The sequence below is a fragment of the Protomyctophum bolini genome (genome assembly GCF_963924005.1).
Source record: "Protomyctophum bolini genome assembly, chromosome: 6".
Classification (NCBI taxonomy): Eukaryota; Metazoa; Chordata; class Actinopteri; order Myctophiformes; family Myctophidae; genus Protomyctophum; species Protomyctophum bolini.
The window spans coordinates 15,056,605-15,077,092 of record NC_137867.1 but is presented as its reverse complement, the minus strand read 5'-3'; the positions used below and the strand labels follow the sequence as shown (position 1 = coordinate 15,077,092).

The 20,488-nt window shown below is 40.4% G+C and overlaps 3 protein-coding genes across 10 annotated transcripts in view; 1 reads left to right on the top strand and 2 right to left on the bottom strand.

Moving 5' to 3' along the window:
- Positions 1-2,199: 2,199 nt before the first annotated feature.
- LOC308317268 (transcription factor BTF3) lies at positions 2,200-6,943 on the bottom strand. The gene is made up of 6 exons (XM_080766138.1): positions 6,887-6,943; positions 5,503-5,571; positions 5,273-5,386; positions 4,404-4,605; positions 4,091-4,147; positions 2,200-2,590 (listed from the first exon to the last, which is right to left on the bottom strand). Exons 2-6 carry the CDS (start codon positions 5,569-5,571, stop codon positions 2,544-2,546), a joined length of 489 nt encoding a protein of 162 aa, XP_080622264.1. The 5' UTR covers positions 6,887-6,943; the 3' UTR covers positions 2,200-2,543.
- Positions 6,944-7,691: 748 nt separating this feature from the next.
- Positions 7,692-17,015, bottom strand: utp15 (UTP15 small subunit processome component). 2 transcript variants are annotated; one of them, XM_080766137.1, is made up of 12 exons: positions 16,741-17,015; positions 15,760-15,864; positions 15,577-15,669; positions 13,910-14,094; positions 13,451-13,629; positions 12,105-12,230; positions 11,639-11,774; positions 11,221-11,305; positions 9,628-9,783; positions 9,227-9,328; positions 8,822-8,955; positions 7,692-8,690 (listed from the first exon to the last, which is right to left on the bottom strand). In XM_080766137.1, the coding sequence occupies exons 2-12, from the start codon at positions 15,847-15,849 to the stop codon at positions 8,369-8,371; spliced, it is 1,608 nt and encodes a 535-aa protein (XP_080622263.1). In that variant the 5' UTR covers positions 15,850-15,864; positions 16,741-17,015; the 3' UTR covers positions 7,692-8,368. The 2 variants fall into 2 exon arrangements, with proteins under 2 accessions (XP_080622263.1, XP_080622262.1); XM_080766136.1 differs by having other exon boundaries at positions 15,760-15,877; positions 16,752-17,015.
- An 863-nt stretch (positions 17,016-17,878) lies between these two features.
- The window catches only part of LOC308317657 (rho guanine nucleotide exchange factor 28-like), a 62,645-nt gene continuing 60,035 nt past the window's right edge, over positions 17,879-20,488 (top strand). For 2 of the 7 annotated variants that reach the window (XR_013964281.1, XM_080766839.1), the window contains exon 1: positions 19,938-19,997. Coding sequence is in view for 6 of the 7 variants with exons in the window: in XM_080766839.1 (XP_080622965.1) it covers positions 19,965-19,997 (33 nt within the window). In the remaining variant the exon portion in view is untranslated. Of the gene's footprint in view, positions 17,997-19,935; positions 19,998-20,488 lie in introns of those variants that run through there. The other 5 variants (XM_080766840.1, XM_080766838.1, XM_080766837.1 and 2 more) reach the window with 4 other exon arrangements.

The window sequence follows — 20,488 nt, the reverse complement described above, 5'->3', positions numbered from 1 at the left end:
AAAATCACACACGTGTGAACTGAGTGGTGCAATTCCCCCCCCCCCCCCCCTCTCTCTCTCTCTCTCTCTCTCTCATTACACAGCACTACCCCTCCCTCTGTTTCTGCCGCCCCCTACTGGTATAAATCAGTAACATACTCAGGCTCATGTGCACAGGTACACACACACACAGGTAGGTACATGGACATTGCTGATTGTAGGAGTGGTTGCACCACTCAAAAAGAAAAAGGAGTGAATTGGAAACATAACCTGCTATCTTGTGTATTCTGTGTAATATATAACAGAACATGTCGTTTTTGAACAGACTAACAACTATCTATCCTCACATAATCTACTCTTTTCTGGCCACCAACACTTGTTTAATGTATAGGCCTACAGACTACATATCAGGAGGGGAATATAGGTAAGGGGAATTTTAAAATGTTGTCAAGAGGAATTTCCCTTTTGCCAAGACGTGAGAGAAATATATTTACAGTTTCAGTTCCTCAATGTTCTAGGCTACCTTCAATAGTTTCCTCAATTTCCCAATCACCCTCACCAAAATAAGTGCATGTCTTTGTAAAAAAAAAAACATGAAACAAGTGTCACTGAACAAGACACATAACCCCTAACTGCTCCCATAGGTACTATATTAGTATTAGTACTAGCATTGCTCTAATAGCTGGGTAAACTGTAGAGCAGGTGTTCCCAAACTTTTTTGGACCAGGTACCCCTTTTGGGGTAGATATTTTTCCAGGTACCCCCTCATCCTCGCAACACGGATAACAATATATTTACAACCACAAGCAGTGTTTCCTGCAGGAAAAAGCTTTGGCATGGTGCTGGGCACAGGCCGCAATTTTGATTAATTAATTAATTTGATTAATTAATTAATAAGATTAATACATTAAGATTAATTTGTATTGTTGCTCTTGTATTGCTATCTGAGACACTGGGGGGACACTGGGGGACACTGGGCAGGCACTGAGGAGGCACTGGGGAGGCACTGGGAAGGCACTCTGGGGGGCACACTGGGGAGGCACTCGGGGGGACACTGTCTAAATGTATACGTCTAAATGTATACGTTTAAATGTGGACGTCTAAATGTGGACGTCTAAATGTAGACGTCTTCTCTTATGGGGGTCCCTGGCATATCTTTTCAAATGGGGGTCCACAGGCTAAGTAGTGTCAATTTGGGGGTCCTTGACATGAAAAAGTTTGTGAACCACTGCTTTAAACACTTTATGAACATGAACAAAATAGATGGGTCCCCCCTGGAACTCCCTCAGGTACCCCTGGGGGTCCCCGGACCCCACTTTGGGAACCACTGCTGTAGAGGACAAACATTTCTGTGACCAAAATATTCCAAAATTGTGGACGAAATTATTAAATATTAAGCATGACTATGACCATGTTCATTTGGCCAATTATTGTTTAATAAATAAACACTTTACACTTTGTGCAAAATATCACAATTACAATGGGATTTTATCACATTCACTGAGGTTGGTGGACATTGGAAGAGTTTGAAATTAAATTACTTTCCAGCTTTCTTCCCTTCTGGAGTATTCTATAATGGCACACGTTTATAAGGACTCACTGTATTACAAATCTATTTTCCATTGCTTTGCCATTATGCCGGTTTTTAAACCCTGAAGCACTTTGAGATTTCTAAAAGTAAAAGTCTGCTACAAATAAAATATATGATTATATAATTATGTTATGAGAAATGAACAGAGCTCGTACAACATAACTTCCACAAGTGGCATTTGTAAGCTCTATGGGGCTACACTAAAATCCAGTAGTTTGTAATGTAATGACTTCGGTGTGAACCTACCTGGAAAATGTAGCAAAGGCTGCCTGTACCACCATAGGCAGTTAATATGGAGGATGCCAGAGAAAATCATTAAGTCCTTGTACTATGGTCCCATTGAACTGCATATTAAAGCTATAGTCAGTCAAACACATCACCACTCCCAATTAATTGGGTAACACAGGCATGGGATTAGGTGGCTGCTAGGCACTGTAGGCAGTGGTGGTGGCTCATGAGCACATCGTTTCACCTTAACTGTGGTAAGGCCGGGATTCGAAAATGGCATACTTGTGTTATATGAGCCATTTATTTAGATCAACACCATCCTCACCCTGTGTGGCATTATTAGCTATCAAAAGCCATTAACATTTTAAGCAATAATAATAAATAAAATACAAATTAGTGCCTTTTATCAAGTTTTATGTAATTTTTATTACAAGTATAATTCCACCAATACACGATTTGTTGGTATTGTAACACAGGAGAGGCAATGCGAGGAAGGACATGGTTTCCCAATTAATTAAATCATGTTATTGGTACAAGCTACAACAGAACAAGGCAAATCAGACAAAATGGCAAGTAAAGGCTGGCATGAGTAATACTTCACTCATGTCATTTGTATGGGCCTAATGGTCAAGAAGAACTTCTACATATATAGCCATAAGGGAGACAAACGGTTATAAAATAAAAGCAGTTTTTTGAGAGAAGCATATGTCAAGAAGTGCCGTGAGAAGGTTTCTGATGTTCTTTGTTAGTTTGCTTCGTCTTTAGATGCCTCGTCAAAGTTCTCAACAAGATCTGAAAATGAACAGATAGTCGAAGAGTAAATACGACAATGATAGACAAGGGGGAAGAAGAAAAATGTAAGAGTAATTAATGATGTCTCATGTAAGCGAGGTGTACACCTAAACTTGGCTTAGGACTGTTGCCAAAAATAACAAATAATTACATTAATTGGCAAACACATTCGCCAATCAACAATGGAGTCTGGACTGTAAGTTTCTGACTCACCAGACCCTGAGAAAAGTAAATGTTATGTCTGAAACCATAGTGATACCGAGGGGTTATGGCTTCTGGTACATTGAAAGAACATTATGAAACAAAAGTTATTTTCCAACAGTTTTGAAACCCTAACCCTCAAACTCAATGCTATTGCCCCTTATAGATCATACCATAACTCACAGAGAATTTTAAGTACATCCTTAAAAACCGTCATCCTATTAAATGCCTACAATTTGAAGATGGCACACTAAATGGTGCAAATAATGAGAGCTTGTCTCAATCATGTTAAACTTGTTTTAGTGGTTGTTGACATGACTAGTAATGGAGAGAAACGTTTGTCAAGGCTCTGACAGAGAAATACTGTTGATGCCCATGTGCCTTGGAGGGTTTCAATGCCATTTCCATGGTATTTTAAGTTAATCATTCCTCTGGACATCATCCGTTAACAGAGAACCTTTCTACAGTAAATCTCCCCAGGCAGATTTCAAGTCCAACAGCTGACAGTAACATGGATAATTCACCCCAGGGTTACAACAAGGGATGTACAGGTGGATAATGGTAGATATATCTCCTGTTGCTAGTTTTGTAGTTAATAATCTGGGTCAAACGTGACACAAAACGTGAGATGAAAGGACATAGTCAGTTAGTCAAGACAGTCAGCTTGGTAACCTGACCTTGTCAACGATCCGAGGTGAAGTGAGTTACATGTACAGTCTTGAGAAGAAATGGGCCTTTATATTATGATCATAATTTGTTTATGTGTGCCTCAGTGAATTTGAGATGGGAGACGCGTATACAGCACTGTGTGTGTCCCAGTGAATTTGACTGTTGGTTAGAACAGGCTGTCAGAATTATTGAGTTCATCACAATGTTCAGTCGATGGATCACTCAAGTAATCATCACTCAGCCTGTTGAATGTTCCCACACAAACACTCTAGAGTGTCCAACAGAAGACAAGATTAAGTTTCTACAGGACAGCAATAGAAAGACAGTAAATCTCCCCAGGCAGATTTCAAGTCCAACAGCTGACAGTAAGATGGAGAATTCACCCCAGGGTTACATCAAGGGATGTACAGGTGAGTCAAATTCAGTCATTGGTGAAATGAAAACACGAGCAGAGGAGAAGCTTGAGTGTGATATCCTCTAGCTTTCTACTCGCATTCTAAATTTCTACAGATTTTGATGGAGCTGCAGGGATATAACAATTAACTCCTAGAAAAACTTTAAATTTTCTTGGAGATTGTTTTTTTTACTTCTTTCAACTGAAAAAACAAAACTAACAATTATTTTACTAACCTGGAACATCGTCATCCTCGTCTTCAGCAGCAACCATTGGGGCTTTAATCTCTCCAACTATAGGGGAAAACACAGTAATATCCAATGTTATTATTGGTGAGGATCACCCAATAATAATACAGTTTATTTATATTGCACTTTGCATTTAAAACAAAAACAAAAAGTGCTACAGTACAGAATAAAAGCATTTGCATAAAAACAACATATCTAAAAAAATATTGTAAAACAAGCCAAAAAACCTAGGTGGTAAAACCAGAATAAAAACCTGAATGCTTTATTTGTCTTCTAGATAAAACAATTGTGTGCCTCTAACCTGGTTTAGGAAGGGTCTCTGCTAATCTCCTTAGGCTGGTGAGACTGTCGGCTCCTAGTTGGTTGAGGATTCCTGGTAACATCTCTGTGAGCTGCTTATTCTCAGCGTGCCCTGTAATAGTGAATGTGTTGGCAGCCAGAGAAGCCTGTACTTTGGGGTTGTTGAAGTGGATCACTGTTCCCTGGTTTGTGAACATGTTCACCTGTGGTAATGGGAGAAGGGGACAGAGAATAAGTTGGGGTCAAATATGACAACAAAATGGAGCACCAAAAAGAAACTATGGTGGTGGCAAGTAGGGATGATCCACTGTTACAATTGTTTTCAATCAAATTCTTCATTATTATCCTCCAATATATTATGTAATGTCCTCTTATCTTTATCTGACACAATCTGTTTAGACTAGTCATTGGTTAGACCAGTAATTAGTCCTACAACCTATCTCAAACCCTCACCCTAACCTCTCACGAGGCAGCACATCTAAACCTAACCTTAACCCTCTCACAACCCTTAACACACCTCACCAACCTTAATCCGGTCGTTTTAACACACCCCTCACCAATCTTAATCCGGTCATTTTAACGTACCCCTCACCAACCTTGTCTAACCAATGACTAGTCTAAACTAAGTATGCACCCCCTAGTATGTAGTCCCAAAACCAATAAGTGAAATTTGTAATTTAAAAAAATCCATTGCAAATCTGCAGTGGGAAACCATCATGGGAGTAACTTCTGGCTTGACCTACAAAAATACGTCATCCCTGTAGCACTCACATCATGCGAGTATTGATGGAAGTGATGGAAACATACACAGTAATAGATTATTATTTTTTTGTCAGTGGTAGTATATACTGTACTAGACAGATACTGTACCTCCTCGATGCCAGAGATGTTATTGACTCCTAGTTTCTTGAGTGAGAACTGCAGTTTCTTGTCATCTGCTGTGGCTGTTCTGTGCACCACCTTCTTCTTTCTGCGGGCGGACCCCTGTGAAAAACGACAGTTAGTTAACAGTTTATAACACAATTGTTAGTTAACAGTTAATAACACAATGAGTGAAATCCATTGACAACTAATGACAAAGACCATGTTTCATCACACACCTTTCCGCCGATGCGAACTTGCGCCTGCAGTTTGGCAAGCTTCTCCTGGTTCATTATCGTCTCCTTCATCTGCCACCCAAACAAGAAACAAACCAAAATAAGTGTTACTACTTGTTATACTACTAGTGGAACGACAAGGATTCAAACCAGGGTCTGGTTACAAATACATACTTTTCCACAAAAGGTGCCAATCATGCATAACTTGTTACTTTACTATGAAGAAGAAAAACAGCAACCCGTCATTGTGAATCATGCATGTATCTCAATATGTGATTACAATAAATTACACAATGTGCCTTTTTCTGCTCATTCAGCATATGACCGACACAAGCCTAGTCGAGTCAGAATAAGGACATGTTGTACCACGCCTAGGAAGGGAGGCCATCACTGAAAACACAGCTCCCATGGTAACGTGGACAATATGATTATTTCTATAGCCATGGCATGGCTGCAGTTTAAAGTGGGGCGAATTCAATATTGTAGAGGTCTATGTCACTCTGTGACAGCAATTTTGGTTCAAAATTCTAATTGGAGTTCAAATAAATTGTAAGCAATATGTTCATTCTGCGACATAAGTGTCTTCTTGGGACACTTATTGCATATACAATAAGTATTATGGTTTCTAATCTTAATGACAAACAGTATCAGACAATCTTGCTCTCTTTATTATCAGTCTTAGTCAGCAAAGAAGCACAAGAACGCACAGCTGTCCCATGGAACCATGCCCTAAAATAGCTGCACACCATTGCTCTGCACAAAGCACCAGTGACAACTAAGGCCCGTTTCACGTCGATCTGGTGGCTACAGACTGGAGCAGTGGATTCCAGGGACTCTCTGGGTTCCTTTATGGGGTTCTAAATTCACACTTACAAGTCTGTATGAAAATGTTCCCGTTAAGAGTCCATTTGGTAATTATATACCGTCAAGGGGATCCCTTGAAATGTAAAAGTTTTATACCTACTGGACTAGAGCAACAGTTAACCATATCTGATCTGTCTCCAACGGTCCTCCTGTGACTCTCTGGGTGTGTATGGATATCAAGGCTAGGCTGACAGGCAGCTAGGATATGTTTGTCTACTGAAGACGTGCTGTAGTGCGTGTGTGAGAAATATATCAAACATGATCACAGACCAGCTTCGTTAAGAGACAGAATGAGGAAACGTGCCCTGAAGAACAAGATAAATGTTGCTGTGAACAGATTAGCATGGTGCTAACAGCTAACGCTAGGCCCTGCAGTGTGGTGGGTTGGCTATACGAGTACTACAACCATCACCTTTTATCAATACTGGAACATACACGGCGCTGCGAGAGCGCGTGTACCGCAGGAAAGCAAAGCATAGCGGGCCACATAAGCGATATAAAGTGTTATTGACTGGGCTCTGACCTGGGAGGTGTAAACACGCGGGTTACACTGTTGGTGGAAGCTCGAAGAAAGGAAGGAGAGCCGGAAGTGACGCAATGACACCGACTGCGTCCAGTACCGTAGGGCGTGTCCTGGACTGGACGCACGTAAATAAAATAAATCATATTTATAATTATATTGAGGTGAGGTCGTACAACAAGCCACGGTATAGGTTGCATTTTTGGCATTTATTTACAAAGTACAAAATGTGAGTACTTTCCCCAACAAAGTTTAGTGAATAATTATAGTTATAAGAACTCATATTGCTTTATAACACATTTATAAAGCATTCTATGACGACTTATAAAGTAAATATAATACTTAACTTCCTAACTGCTGGACACACTTTTTGGGAAGGATAATGTATTATAATCATCAGTTGTAAACTTGTAATACATGCGTTAATGTGTTTATTAGTCATTGCAACTTAAGTGGTATATGGGCGCTTTAAGTAATTAAGGAGTGCATATTTGACTTAGATTATAGCACTCATTAAAATTACTATCTAGTGAATTCATACAACATAGCGTTATAAAATCCTTGTTACAACTATAACATACGATTATTTTCGAAAGAGAAAGGCAAAGGAGTGACGACAAATAATTATGAAGATGGTACTTTACCGTACAAGTTATTATAAGAGGCTTTGTGTTGTGATTGCATTACACCTGCAATTATGCAGTGTTAAAAGCAAATTACTTTGCATTTATACATGGGATGCACAGCAGTGTTAACCATCAGTGTGATCATAACGTAATTTAAATAAGATTAGTCATGTCATTCTCACAATTTTCAATATAAGATTTATTCCAGCTTCCTTACATGAAAAATGCATCCCAACCCCCACCCAGTACAGGGTAAATATCACAGACAAAACATTTACAGTGAAAAATATTACGTGACCAATAAAACATCCTCAAATCTGTATGTATATTAATTTATGAACACTCATGGTTTCATTGACCAGTGGTTCTCAACCTTCTCAGGCCACGAACCCTCCCAAAAAAATAATCATTCATATCATAATCAAAAATAATCACCCTAACAAGTACTTGGAATTGTAGCATTACATCTGGTTTGACTGGGTATGACAGAGTGGGAAATAGCCGATCTACAAGCTACAAACACATTGCGAGCTTGTAGATAAGCTATTTTCTTGCCGCTTTCTTATATAATTTGACAATTTGGCCAATGTTTGACCAGTTTTTAATAGTTTGTTGATTACTTTTGATGCAGTAATGGTCTCTTCACTGTCATCTGGGGACACGCCCAAAATCCAGACCCACAGGTTGAGAACCACTGTCAGAGACCACAAGCTAAAATATTGGATGTCATTGGTGCCATGTTTTCGGTCTCTTAAATCTCCTACATAAAAAAAGGTTTCATGTTCAGGCTTTTAATGTCCACATAGTGGCATTTAGCATCATGAGAGTTTCTGTCACTTGTGTTTGGTGAAGTGAAGTTCTAACTAGAGGTTCCAGTTACTGCAGACTGCCACAGTTGTGGCGCTGAAGCCCCCGTGCCTGCTTGAGCCAGGCCATTGGGTCTGCTAATTCCTGGGCATGGCACATCTTTCCTGGGCAGGGACGAGGTGAACAATGTGTCTAACATTCCGAGCACCTCCACAAGTTCCTGCTCGTACTCCAGCTCTTTCTCTAGCAACTCCTGCAGACGTAGCAGCTGTCTGTCTAGAACTGGGGACTGGCCAAACACTGGTTGATAGAGATCCAGGATCATCTCAGTTGCCATAACGAGAACGGGGCTAAACCTTGGGTCGAGCAGATACCTGTAAAATGGAAAAGAAAGAAAGAAACTTTCACCTAGCACTTGACAAAAGTACGGCCTGGTCATTTGAGTAGAGCCATTCCAATCATATGACTTTTGGAATGGTTGAGAAATGTGCTGTCCGAGACTCACGCTATGAGGAAGCTGAGCAACTGGCAGAGCTTCCGTTCTTCCCTTCCTGCCAAAGCATTTTTCAACGCCCCTCTTCGATCCAATTCTTTCATGACAGCAACCGGGATCTCTGGCTGTTTAAACCTGACCCAAGACTACATAAAAAAACAGATCATCTTTCAGTTAAATTTTTAGTACAACAATACCACCACCAGTACTTTTTATTTTTAATATCATATTATTTTTGAGTAATTACTAATTATATACAAAATCATGCCTGCATGCCCAACTGTTTCCAAATCCAGAGTAGAAGAATACATTTCCATATCATTGTACTTAGCTTCACAGAAGATGAACCAAGTCAACAATATTTCAGCATCAAGAATGATGTGATGTACATTATAGTGGAAAACAGATGGGATGTACCTCCATAGCTGTATCCAAAGCTTTGGAAACACTGAAACGCTTCAGCTCCTTGTCAAACTTTGACAAATGTTGTTTTACTGGTTTACTGACCAGGTAGTCATCCTGTAAAATAGAAGAGAAGTAGTAATGAATTCCCAATGATGCGGTAAAATACCCAAATCCTGTGTCATGCAACAAAAACAAATAAATTAAACTAAATCAAACACTTTGTCACTAAAGCATAAAGTAGCATTTAAGTTGTACATAAATAGGTTTGCAAAAATAAGACAAGCTGGCTGTTGTCATACAGTTTGATGTCATCTTTTGTAGCACTCACTCAGATGGATCACTCAGGTATAATCACTCAACAGAACACCACCACGCATTGCACCACCAACCAAGTAGTAGACTTGACTCCTTGCCTGTTTGGGGGTGTAGTTCTTCCCCTTCACAAAGACACGGTATGCCGGTCGTCGTCTGTGTTGACCAGAGGTTTCCTTTGTCTGTTCGGGGCTTTTCCTGTATTTGACACTCATAACGCTGTTGGTCATCCCCACAACAATGGACTGATCACCAGGCTGACGAGAGACACATTTGTTAGTTTTATGAAGTGCGACGACAAAGCTTAACATCCTCCCTAAAGGCCTCTACACACCAAGGTATCACGTTGCAGTGAATTTGTCAGCCACTGAGGCTGACAAATTAGACATGGTTTGTACACCGTCCAACGGCGGCAGTCGGGGTCATATCATACGAGTATGTCCAGCCCTGATGGAAGACCATAACCACACAAAGCTAGTGTCAGTTTTCTGTGTTGTGGGGAAAGCTTTTACTGAAAATAGCCGATCGACAAGCTCACAACGTGGTGTGAGCTTGTCCATCTGCTATTTTATAATTGAGTGAGACTTGCAGGCACCAATTTTATGGAATGCATAATTTCTGGCAGAACGCCACGATTGTTAAGATGGTAGACATCCTTTTATCTGTAATGGTAGATATATCTCCTGTTGCTAGTTTTGTAGTTATAATCTGGGTCAAACGTGACACAAAACATGAGATAAAAGGACATAAGTCAGTTAGTCAAGACAGTCAGCTTGGTAACCTGACCTTGTCAGGATCTGATAACGATCTGAGGTGAAGTGAGTTACATGTAGTCTTGAGAAGAAATGGGCCTTTATATTATGATCATAATTTGTTTATGTGTGCCCCAGTGAATGTGAATTTGAGATGCACCGTGTGTGTCCCAATTAATTTGACTTTTGGCTAGAACAGGCTGTCAGAATTATTGAGTTCATCACAATGTTCAGTCGATGGATCACTCAAATAATCATCACTCAGCCTGTTGAATGTTCCCACACAAACACTCTAGAGTGTCCAACAGAAGACAAGATTAAGTTTCTATGGGACAGAAATAGAAAGACTGGCAGTGAAAAGCAGTAAGGTATACATTATACACAAGGTCTAATAGCAATGGGAAAGGAGTCAATTGCCTATTAATGTGGGTTTTCCAATGTTTAAAATGTAGGTGGAAAAGGGGTATATAACATGGCAAGGACATTATTTCCTCCACACAGGTGTAAAATCAGCTGACACTGACTACTGTCAGCTGTAGTCTGCAGTGTTTGGAGCGACTTTAAAACAAGATGTCACCCAAGCTGATCACCCAACATAGTCGTAGTTAGTCAAGACAAGACAGCTTGGTCTGTAGAGGCACACAATTCCAAATGTGTAAATTAAATTCATATGTTGTACCCCATGTCATTTGATTGCCTTACAGTAGGTTTGAACCGGACACACATGACACCTTCAGTAGCAGCATTTCCAGTAAAAATCTACTGAACCAAACAAACAAAATGATGGGAAAACAAACCGGAAACAGGTGTGCCACCGCAGCTGCCAGGGACTACAGTTATGCCTACTGTTTAAATCACCATTTTGAGGTAAAACAGAGCACACAGCTCTAAAATAAACAATTCAAAAAAAATGTCTTCATGCATAGAGTAGTAGTTTCTTACAGCCAATCCGAGACTAAGGATGGAGTCTGGGTAGTCAAAGTTGTGGACCACTTTATAGTTCGTTGTGTTGTACACTTTCACATGCCTGGAAGGAGGGAGGAAAATAAAGTTATACATGGTGACAATTAAAACCGCGAGTTACATGTACAGTCTTGAGAAGAAATGCACCTTTATATTATGATCATAATTTGTTTATGTGTGCCCCAGTGAATTTGAGATGGGAGAAGCGTATGCACTGTGTGTGTCCCAGTGAATTTGACTGTTGGTTAGAACAGGCTGTCAGAATTATTGAGTTCATCACAATGTTCAGTCAGATGGATCACTCAAGTAATCATCACTCAGGAGGGAGGAAAAAAAAGTTATACATGGTGACAATTAAAACCGCTTCTAAATTGCCTTTGTCATTTTAAACACACACCTGTCCAGTGAGGCAGACAGTAGTCTCTGCCCGCTGCTGCTGAGACACAAACAGGTGACGGTTTTATGGTGGTTCTTCAGTGACACCAGAGGCTGACCACCTTTCAGCAGATCCCACACTTTCACATAACGGCCCCCTGAAACAAGAAGAATATGGCACAGCTTTATTTATTTTTTATTGAAGGAAGAACAGACAAGAAAACAACCAACAAGACTATACGGAAAGAAAAAGACAAAAAGTAAAAGAAAAAAAGGCTGCATTTTTCACATTACAAAAAACATTCAATGAAATCCTATTGCAATATCGCTAGGCTGAGAGAAGAGATTCCACTTTTCCCACTTTTTATAGAATTTATCCTCTGGCACAGCTTTATTAAACAGACAATTTGATTTAGAATAGGCTGCGATTCGTTGTGAGAAGGGAAATCTTAACAAAGGGTACTAAATGACGTTCAAAAGTCGACTACCTGCTGAGACGAGAAGACCTTCCGAGGGATACAGAAGAACACTCTCCACTGGCTGGCCGTGGTCCATGGTCATCACACTCTTACCCGCTCTGCCATCGAAGAGTTTCAATGTGTGGTCGTATGAACCTACAGTAAAATATCAGTCAATTACAAAGACCTTACAAGCCCCTCCTTCCAAAACATCTATAAATCATATATGCAATATGCTTTATTTGCACACAACTTAAAACTCATCCAGTGCCACCAGTTGGATACCAGTTTTGGCCCTCGTTGCCACCGAAGCCCATTATAAATGAAAGAAAATTATTTTGTGCATGTCATCACCTGCACACCAGATTAGAGGAATATTCTATATATAAAAAAAATTCCCTTAAAATAAAGGCGCCATTGGCACTCTCGACCACCAGGGGGAGGGCCCAAAGGAGTCAGGTGGCACTGCCCTTAACTGACAGTTAAGGGCTTTTCAGATGGCGCCTAGTAATTCATTTGCAACAACATAAGAGGCAAATGTGCTGGTAAGACGGATGGGAGAAGCGTATGCACTGTGTGTGTCCCAGGGAATTTGACTGTTGGCTAGAACAGGTTGTCAGAATGATTGAGTTCATCACAATGTTCAGTCGATGGATCACTCAAGAAATCATCACTCAACCTGTTGAATGTTCCCTTCTATATACTCCAACAGAGCGTTTGTCCAACAGAAGACAGACAGTTTGTTAAACTTCCGGATTAGGTTTAACGAGCATCAACAAGTGCCTTCAATGCAGTAGGCTTTATTATGCACTTGTAGACTTAGATAGCATTTGATACAGATTTATAGCATGTTATGTAGACAGCACTATAAGTGCATTGTATGTAGTCATAGCACGTCATAGTACATTATGTATAGTATATATGTATAGTTTCATTATATAGATATTCCACTGTTACGTTTTTAGCTTACGCATGTTTCATGATAAATGCTTTTTATGTGATATATTCCCATGCTTTTTGTTCTTGCTTAATGTAAATGGCTCTGGATTAAGAGAGTCTGCCAAATGCCTAAATTGTATGTATTAATCCAGCCGCATCGCTCGCCAAAGGTGGATGATCTACACATTTAGGACTTTTCAGATGGCACCCATTAATTAATTTGCAACTAGAAGCAAACGTGGATGAGCCGCTGTATGGGACAAGTGTATGCATACACCACCTGTCCGTCCATGCAACCGTTGAACTGTCTTTTCAACATCATAATGCCGATAAGCATACGTCACACATTCTTTCAGTAATCATTTAAACCCCTTGGGCCAAAAAAAACAAACTTTGTTTTTGGTGGTCGAAATTCAGTTCAGGTGTCATTTACTTACCAGTGATAAAGAGATCTCTGTTGAGTTTGCTAGTTGTTCCACAGCGGATGTAATCTGTATGTTCTTTGTATGAGGTCAGCTCAGTGGAGCTGGGAATGTCCCAGAGTCGACAGGTGTAGTCATCTGACCCCGTCAGGATCTGATAACGATCCGAGGTGAAATCTGTTACATGAACAGCCCTGAGAAGAAATGGGAAAACATCATTTTAATGTCATCATTTTTGCTTCTGTGCCCCCTCCTCCCTCCCTCAGTGAATGACTGCTGAAGAGATTGTCAGAATTATTGAGATCATCATATGTTCAGTCGATGGATCACTCAAATATTCATCACTCAACCCGATAAATGTTCTCTTTTAACTCTAAGAGAAGAGAATTTGTCCAACAAACTTTTTTTTTAATTCTAAGCTGGACAAGCATGTGACAATTGGCACATGAGCATAAGTCACAGGAGGATACTTACTTTGTGTGTCCTTTGAACATCCTGAGTGCCACTTTGCCACTAACATCAAACAGCCGCACCACAGAGTCCTCACATCCCGCAACAAGGAGCTGTCCATCGGACCGGAACCTCCCACAATACGCCGTGTCCTTGAACTTTGTAAATGATTTCACAGGCTCCTGGGAGAACGGCCCGTAGATGTGGATCTAAGATCAGACAAAACAATTTTTTTTTAAAGATAATTCCAACAGTTCTTGTCCCCGTTCTTTACATTACAGTAGACCAAGACTTTTTATTTAACATGTCATATTTCATCAAGCCAAACCATATATCTATCTTTGCATGACTTGTAAGTGTCTTTATACTTAGTTAATTTATAACCTGCAATCCCCATTTTGGGCATATCATAGGACATAAATAAATAGATTTACAAGCTCACAATGCCAGTTTATAGATCTGATCGTCAATATCTCCAATTTATTGTAGAACAAGGTATATAGGGTTTAAGTGGCTAACGTGTGTTATAGTGGTCTTCAAGAGACAAGAAGGTGGCCGCACATTGGCAAGTGTCAATACGGGACGCAGATTAAGAAAACAATGTTGCGGCAGGGTACGATCATACCCTGTAACTGCCTTCTGGCAGTTACCTGCCGAAAAATTGGTTTATTTTAGAAGAGGTTGTCAGAATTATTGAGATCATCACAATGTTCAGTCGATGGATCACTCAAGTAATCATCACTCAACCTGTATCGGGACATCTCCAGTTTTTCCACTGGTTTTCTGAAAAACACATCCAGTCTGCAGCCAAGGACCTCAACAGAGAATTTGTCCAACAGAGGTAGACAATTGGCAAAGAGTGCGCACAGGACCATTTCAGGGTATCATACCCTGAAGAAGGCAATTACCTGCCAAAACGTTTTCTTTTTACTCTACGTTCAAAAATAAAGTATTGGGACTTTGGCTACCAGTGTGTGCGGCCACCTTCTTGTCTCTTGAAAACTACCATTTATTTTAGATTAATCACCACTACAAGGACTGTGGTGTGCATAGCGATAGCATTCTCAGAGGTTGATGGCCAGACACACCTGGTTAACTGGCTTATGGCCAGCCTAATTAACTGTAGTCTCACACGGCAATCCTATAGTATTATACCCAGTCCTGATGGTGGCGGTAACGTCACCATTATGACGATTTTGACCAAATAGAGCGAATCTGGCGATGTCACTGCCGGTTTAAGGAACAATAACATGCGGTACCAGCTTTGGACTGTGCAGCACTATCAGAAGCCCGGAATGCTAAGTGATCATCGTTGATTTGAATAACTAAGTCAAATTAAGCTCTAATAAAGCCCAAAATATCGCATTTTACGCAGCGATGCACATGAAGACCGCGCGTGTTTTAGGTAGATTACATCAGCCGTTAGCCAAACAAGCTAAAAGTTGCAGGGGATTAAACGATTACGTCAATGGCCATAAGGGATTTATTGATTCATTACGTCAATAGCCATAAGGGGGTTAAGGAGAAAATTCACATTATGCATTCCAGAAACTATTGTTAGCACAAAAGCATTTTACACTAGGCAAATAACATGCGGCCTAGTGGCATCTTAGTGGCAAAAACTGCTGCGTTTTCCACCGGTTTTCAAAAGAAAACAAACACATCCAGTCTGCAAGAACCTAATAACTCACCCTTGTGAATGCTGTCACAGCATAGTTATGTGGAGCCAAGGGAGAATAGTCTATGCTTGTGACTGCTCCATATTCTTTTATCTGGACTGGAGCCTGTCAAAAGCACAACAAGAAGTTAATTTAAGTAGTGGGTATTGACCAACTGCAATGATTAAAACGTTTCAAAAAAAGAAACATACATACCTTGTAGTTTTTCCAGTACAGTGTATCTTGTGTAACCTTCTCTCCTAATTTGGGATAGACTTGGATTTTCGTAGGTTTGAATGAGGCCATGTCTGTTACTGGTTACTGGTTATCTTATCTGTCACAAAAATGGTTAAAAGTAAGCCAAATATTGCACATGAGACAAGAAATCGATTAGACTACATCGTAAAATCATTGATCAGATTTTAACACCGATGTCCATACACAGACACAATGTGTCCAATCATGGCAAGACTTAGTTTTAGACTGTTTTCAGATATTATAATTGTTCTTATTTTGATCATAAGACCCAATTACTGAATATCAGGTTTTCTGAATAAGTATGACACTAATTTAACTCATTTTAAGAATTACAGCACTTCAAGCACAACTTAATACAAAACAGTGGACGACAGTTTACAATAGGGTCCATCATGTTCAATTCATCATAACATTTAGAGACATACAAATATACACTTCTATATATCCAAAAACAGGAAATCATCAAAGAGGTAAAAAGGAGAGAAAAACATAGTGAGGGGGAAAAGGGGTGGGTGGGGGATTCAGATTTTACAGGGGCCAGTTGCCCAGTTTCGAATTGCGGCCGTCCGTACTCCGTAGGTGCCCTTTGAGAGCGGTTTTGAAGGAGTCAAGGGATTCGCATGACTGTTGGTAGGGCGTTCCACATTTTGGTGGCATAGGAGCGACATTAATTTAGTCCCTTGTTTATGTAGGACTAGCTCCGTTTCAGGCAACATCTGACATTGTCTATGACAAAAACTAGCTCTGGACCAGAGCTAGACATAGACAAAAACTAGAACTTTGACCCCCCCCCCCCCAATAGTCAAAAGCCGCCATGGCGAATAACAGCGATAAGCCGTGGCAAATGTAACCAAAGTTAACTGACACTTATACATTTGTAAACTCTTAGTTAACTTATTCGATCATTTAGAACTAAACATATAAACGGTGGACCGTAACGCATAACATACCACAAAATCGGCAAGCGTGTTCTCTTCAGCAGCACTTAGCTAGCCAGCTAACACATGGTTCAGCAACTGCCAACTACATCCACTTCGAAGGCTTCTCAGACACATGAATTTCTATACGAAGGAATATGTGTAGCAATATGTATTACTGGCTTTAAAAAAAGAGAGTTTCGTTATTTGGACAAGAGAACAAAAGCTGTTCGTTTAAAGTTTTAAAGGGCTTATCACGTTGTCTCTCGTCAGCCTTGCAGGGGGACGCCATGATGGAAGATTGGAAGCACCAATGAAGAAGAAGATGGTGAATAAATACATGAAGAGATGTGAAACCAGCGCCCCCACGCGACCAAAACACACCAGAATGGGACTGGACTGTGTCTCTATGGACTGGACTAAGTAAGTAACCCTCTAACTAACCTCGCCTCACCAGGCTTTCCAAGGAGTGGAAGACAGCTATCTTTATTCTTTACAGTCTTTTTACGTTGTTTCGCAGTTTCGTACGACTCGAGCGTCGTGTCTAAGATACTTAATGTAATGTGGCATATATTTTAATTCTTCCACCATCTTTGCACATCCAAGTCGAGCGGCTGTGTGTCATCCAAAACCGAATCGCTCACTCACTGAAATGATCCGTACGGTTTGGCACATCACTAACAGTCAACACGGCTTTGACCAGGGTTGCTACATTGACTGAAAACACTAGCCAAAAAGTGAAGACTTCTCGCCAAAAGGGGAAGACATCTCGTCCCGGAAAGTGAAGACCACTCGCCAAAAGGGGAAGAAATATCGCCCCGGGCCGAGTGGTCTTCACTTTTTGGCGAGTGGTCTTCACTCTTTCATTACCGGTATTCTGCATTAAAAATGTGCAAACTATTCTTTCTCCACGAGAGGTCGCTGTATCCTAAAAGAAAATCAAGACAGTAAAAGAAAGTATGTGGTACTTTTACTTCCACAATCCAAAAGGGTAAAACAGAACTCATTTGACACACCTCCTCCACCAAAGACGAAAGGAAAAAGGATGCTTACTCAGTAAGTAAAGTGTACCTCATGCACTCTCCAGGCAGAAGCTGAGAACATAAGAGAACAGATCAGGAGTTTGTTTGACGTTTTTTCTTTTCAATTCTGGATTCGCTGTCGATCGTAACGAATTAGTTAATAAACGGGCACAGCTGTGTTTTAGTTGTAAATTAGTGTTTTGTTATGCCAGATCCTGTGTCCTGTACCACCAACTGACGGCTAAACATTTTCGAGGTAGGTAAAGTCGAGAAGAGAACAACTATTCTACACTTGAAATTTGTAATTCCCGACAGGCATGTTGTTGTTGGTATTTTACTTTAGAGAACATTCAGAATATGGCTAGACCGTGAGACACATTGTTTTAGAGCCAGCCAGCCAGGGTGGATTAACAATAGTGACCATATTTGACTGAGAGACTGCCAAATTCTAGCTTTTCACTAGAGGAGAACCCCCCCCCCCTCCCCCCACAGGCAGACTAGTCTCTTCACATACTAGAGCATGTCTGAAATATGTGTCAGACCTGAAATCGACATGTACATATGAAATTAATGCTTAAACATGTAGCTAGGTCCTAGGTGTAATGTTAGAGACCACAGAAGTGAACCTTTCAAGCCTGTTTTCTCAACTCGCTGTTTTCTGCAAGACATTACTCTATAAGCAATATGATATCTCCAAAACTGGTGGGTCAAACTGAACAACCAATGTCAATTTGAAGCCTGCTTCCCTGCTTTCATATGACAAAGAATCCAATGGCAGTCTCTCAGTCAAATTATTATATTATTATTAAATTATTATAGGCCTACTTTAATGATTATAATAATTTACATGATTATGACATGTGTAGCCTATTAGTCCACTTGCCAGAATGTGAACCCAGGCATATTGAGTACACCAAAGTTTTATGTTAAACGTTGCGTATGGGTCTCCAGCATGTAGAAACTTCCGGATGCTAACTCAATTTCATCATGCTTTAAGAGTTTAAGTAGCATGTGACGTGTCAAACTAGGGGGTTTTCATGATGCTGAATCCATTCCAAGCATTAGTTTTGCACAAAAACACTAAGAGCCAGCACATTTGGGCAAGTGGCTATGGCTGTTTAAAGCTCAATGAGTGTTTTCTTTTGTTGCAAAACTAAAGCTTGGAATGGATTCAGCATCATGAAAACCCCCTAGTTTGACACATCACATGCTACATAAAGCATGATGACATTTTGTATTTGTTGCCTTCTATAGGTTGGTATGGTCACATATTATGCCAATTATGAAAATTTCTCAACATATGCAAGTTAGCATCCGGCAGTTTCTACATGCTGGGGACCCATACTCAACATTTCTAACATAAAACCTTGGTGTTCACAATGTGGCTCTATGGGCTGGCAAGTAGACTATTACCTCTCTCCTCACCTCACACACCTCGTTCTTACAATATATCTCTTTACCAAAGTTAACTACCGGTATATGATTATGCGTCTCTCTCTCTCTCTCTCTCTCTCTCTCTCTCTCTCTCTCTCTCTCTCTCTCTCTCTCTCTCTCTCTCTCTCTCTCTCTGAGAAATGGTTGTTATGGTTATGAAGACACATGTTGATATGCTTTGTCCTGTTTAGGAAGTGGTCACTGATAAGAAGCAGGCCAGTACAGCTGTCTGGGCAAATACATTTCCCACGATAAGCTACATACACGCACTGACTACCATTCACTGTGGAAGTGGGACACATTATAATATGCCCATGCCTAGGCCATATCAAGACAAGACACGAATCTCTCAGTCATGAACAGATGATGATCCCCATCTCATAATTGAGGTGTGTTTGTGTGCTTCTACAGAGTTGTGGCGAGATGGAAAATGGAGCTGCCATCATTAAAGTAATTATGGACATACTGGGATCAAAGGATTCAGTTGTTTCATCAGACTTTAATTATCACTGATAATCCTGTTGGGATCAAAGGAGGGCACCCCCCCCCCCCTCCCACAAACACACACACACACACACACACACACGCACACGCACACGCACACGCGCACACACAGTCACACACACACACACACACACACACACACACACACACACACACACACACACACACACACACACACACACACACACACACAAATAGCCAAGGAAGTAGGAGAAATAATTTTGACACCAGTGAGTTCCTTGAATTCTCCATGAAATTTTTCTGTTGTTGTTTTTTTGGTTTGCAGATGGAGCTGAGCAGAAAGAAAGTGCCTCTGTATGTAAGTGTTGCTGAATTTATCCACCATCATATGGCTAAGTTTAAAAATCAGCATGGCTCACGCTGGCAGTCATGTGGGACCATTAATTCCAACTACCGGTATGTAACCTCAAACATTAGCCGTGTCTCCCTGAAACGTAGTCTTGAATGAACCGTAGAATTTGCGTCCAAATTCTGTGCTCAGGTCTGAATCCAAGGTCATTTTAGCCAGACATTATTTATACCTGGCTTGGGTTCATCAGTTCAACATCATCAAGACTGACAGATTTTTTTATGTTGTACTCAAATAGGCACTTGTTTGACTTTCATTATTCTTGAATTACAATCTATGTTTTTTGCGCATTAGATCATATTCTCTAAGGAACAAAATAATGTAATCAATCAGTTTCCCAGCAAGCTTTACTTTTGTATGACTAGTCAATCAATAACTCTGCTGTAATCACAACAGTGTTTTCATTTTGTGCGGTTTTGAACTCACACAGGGGTGGAGGA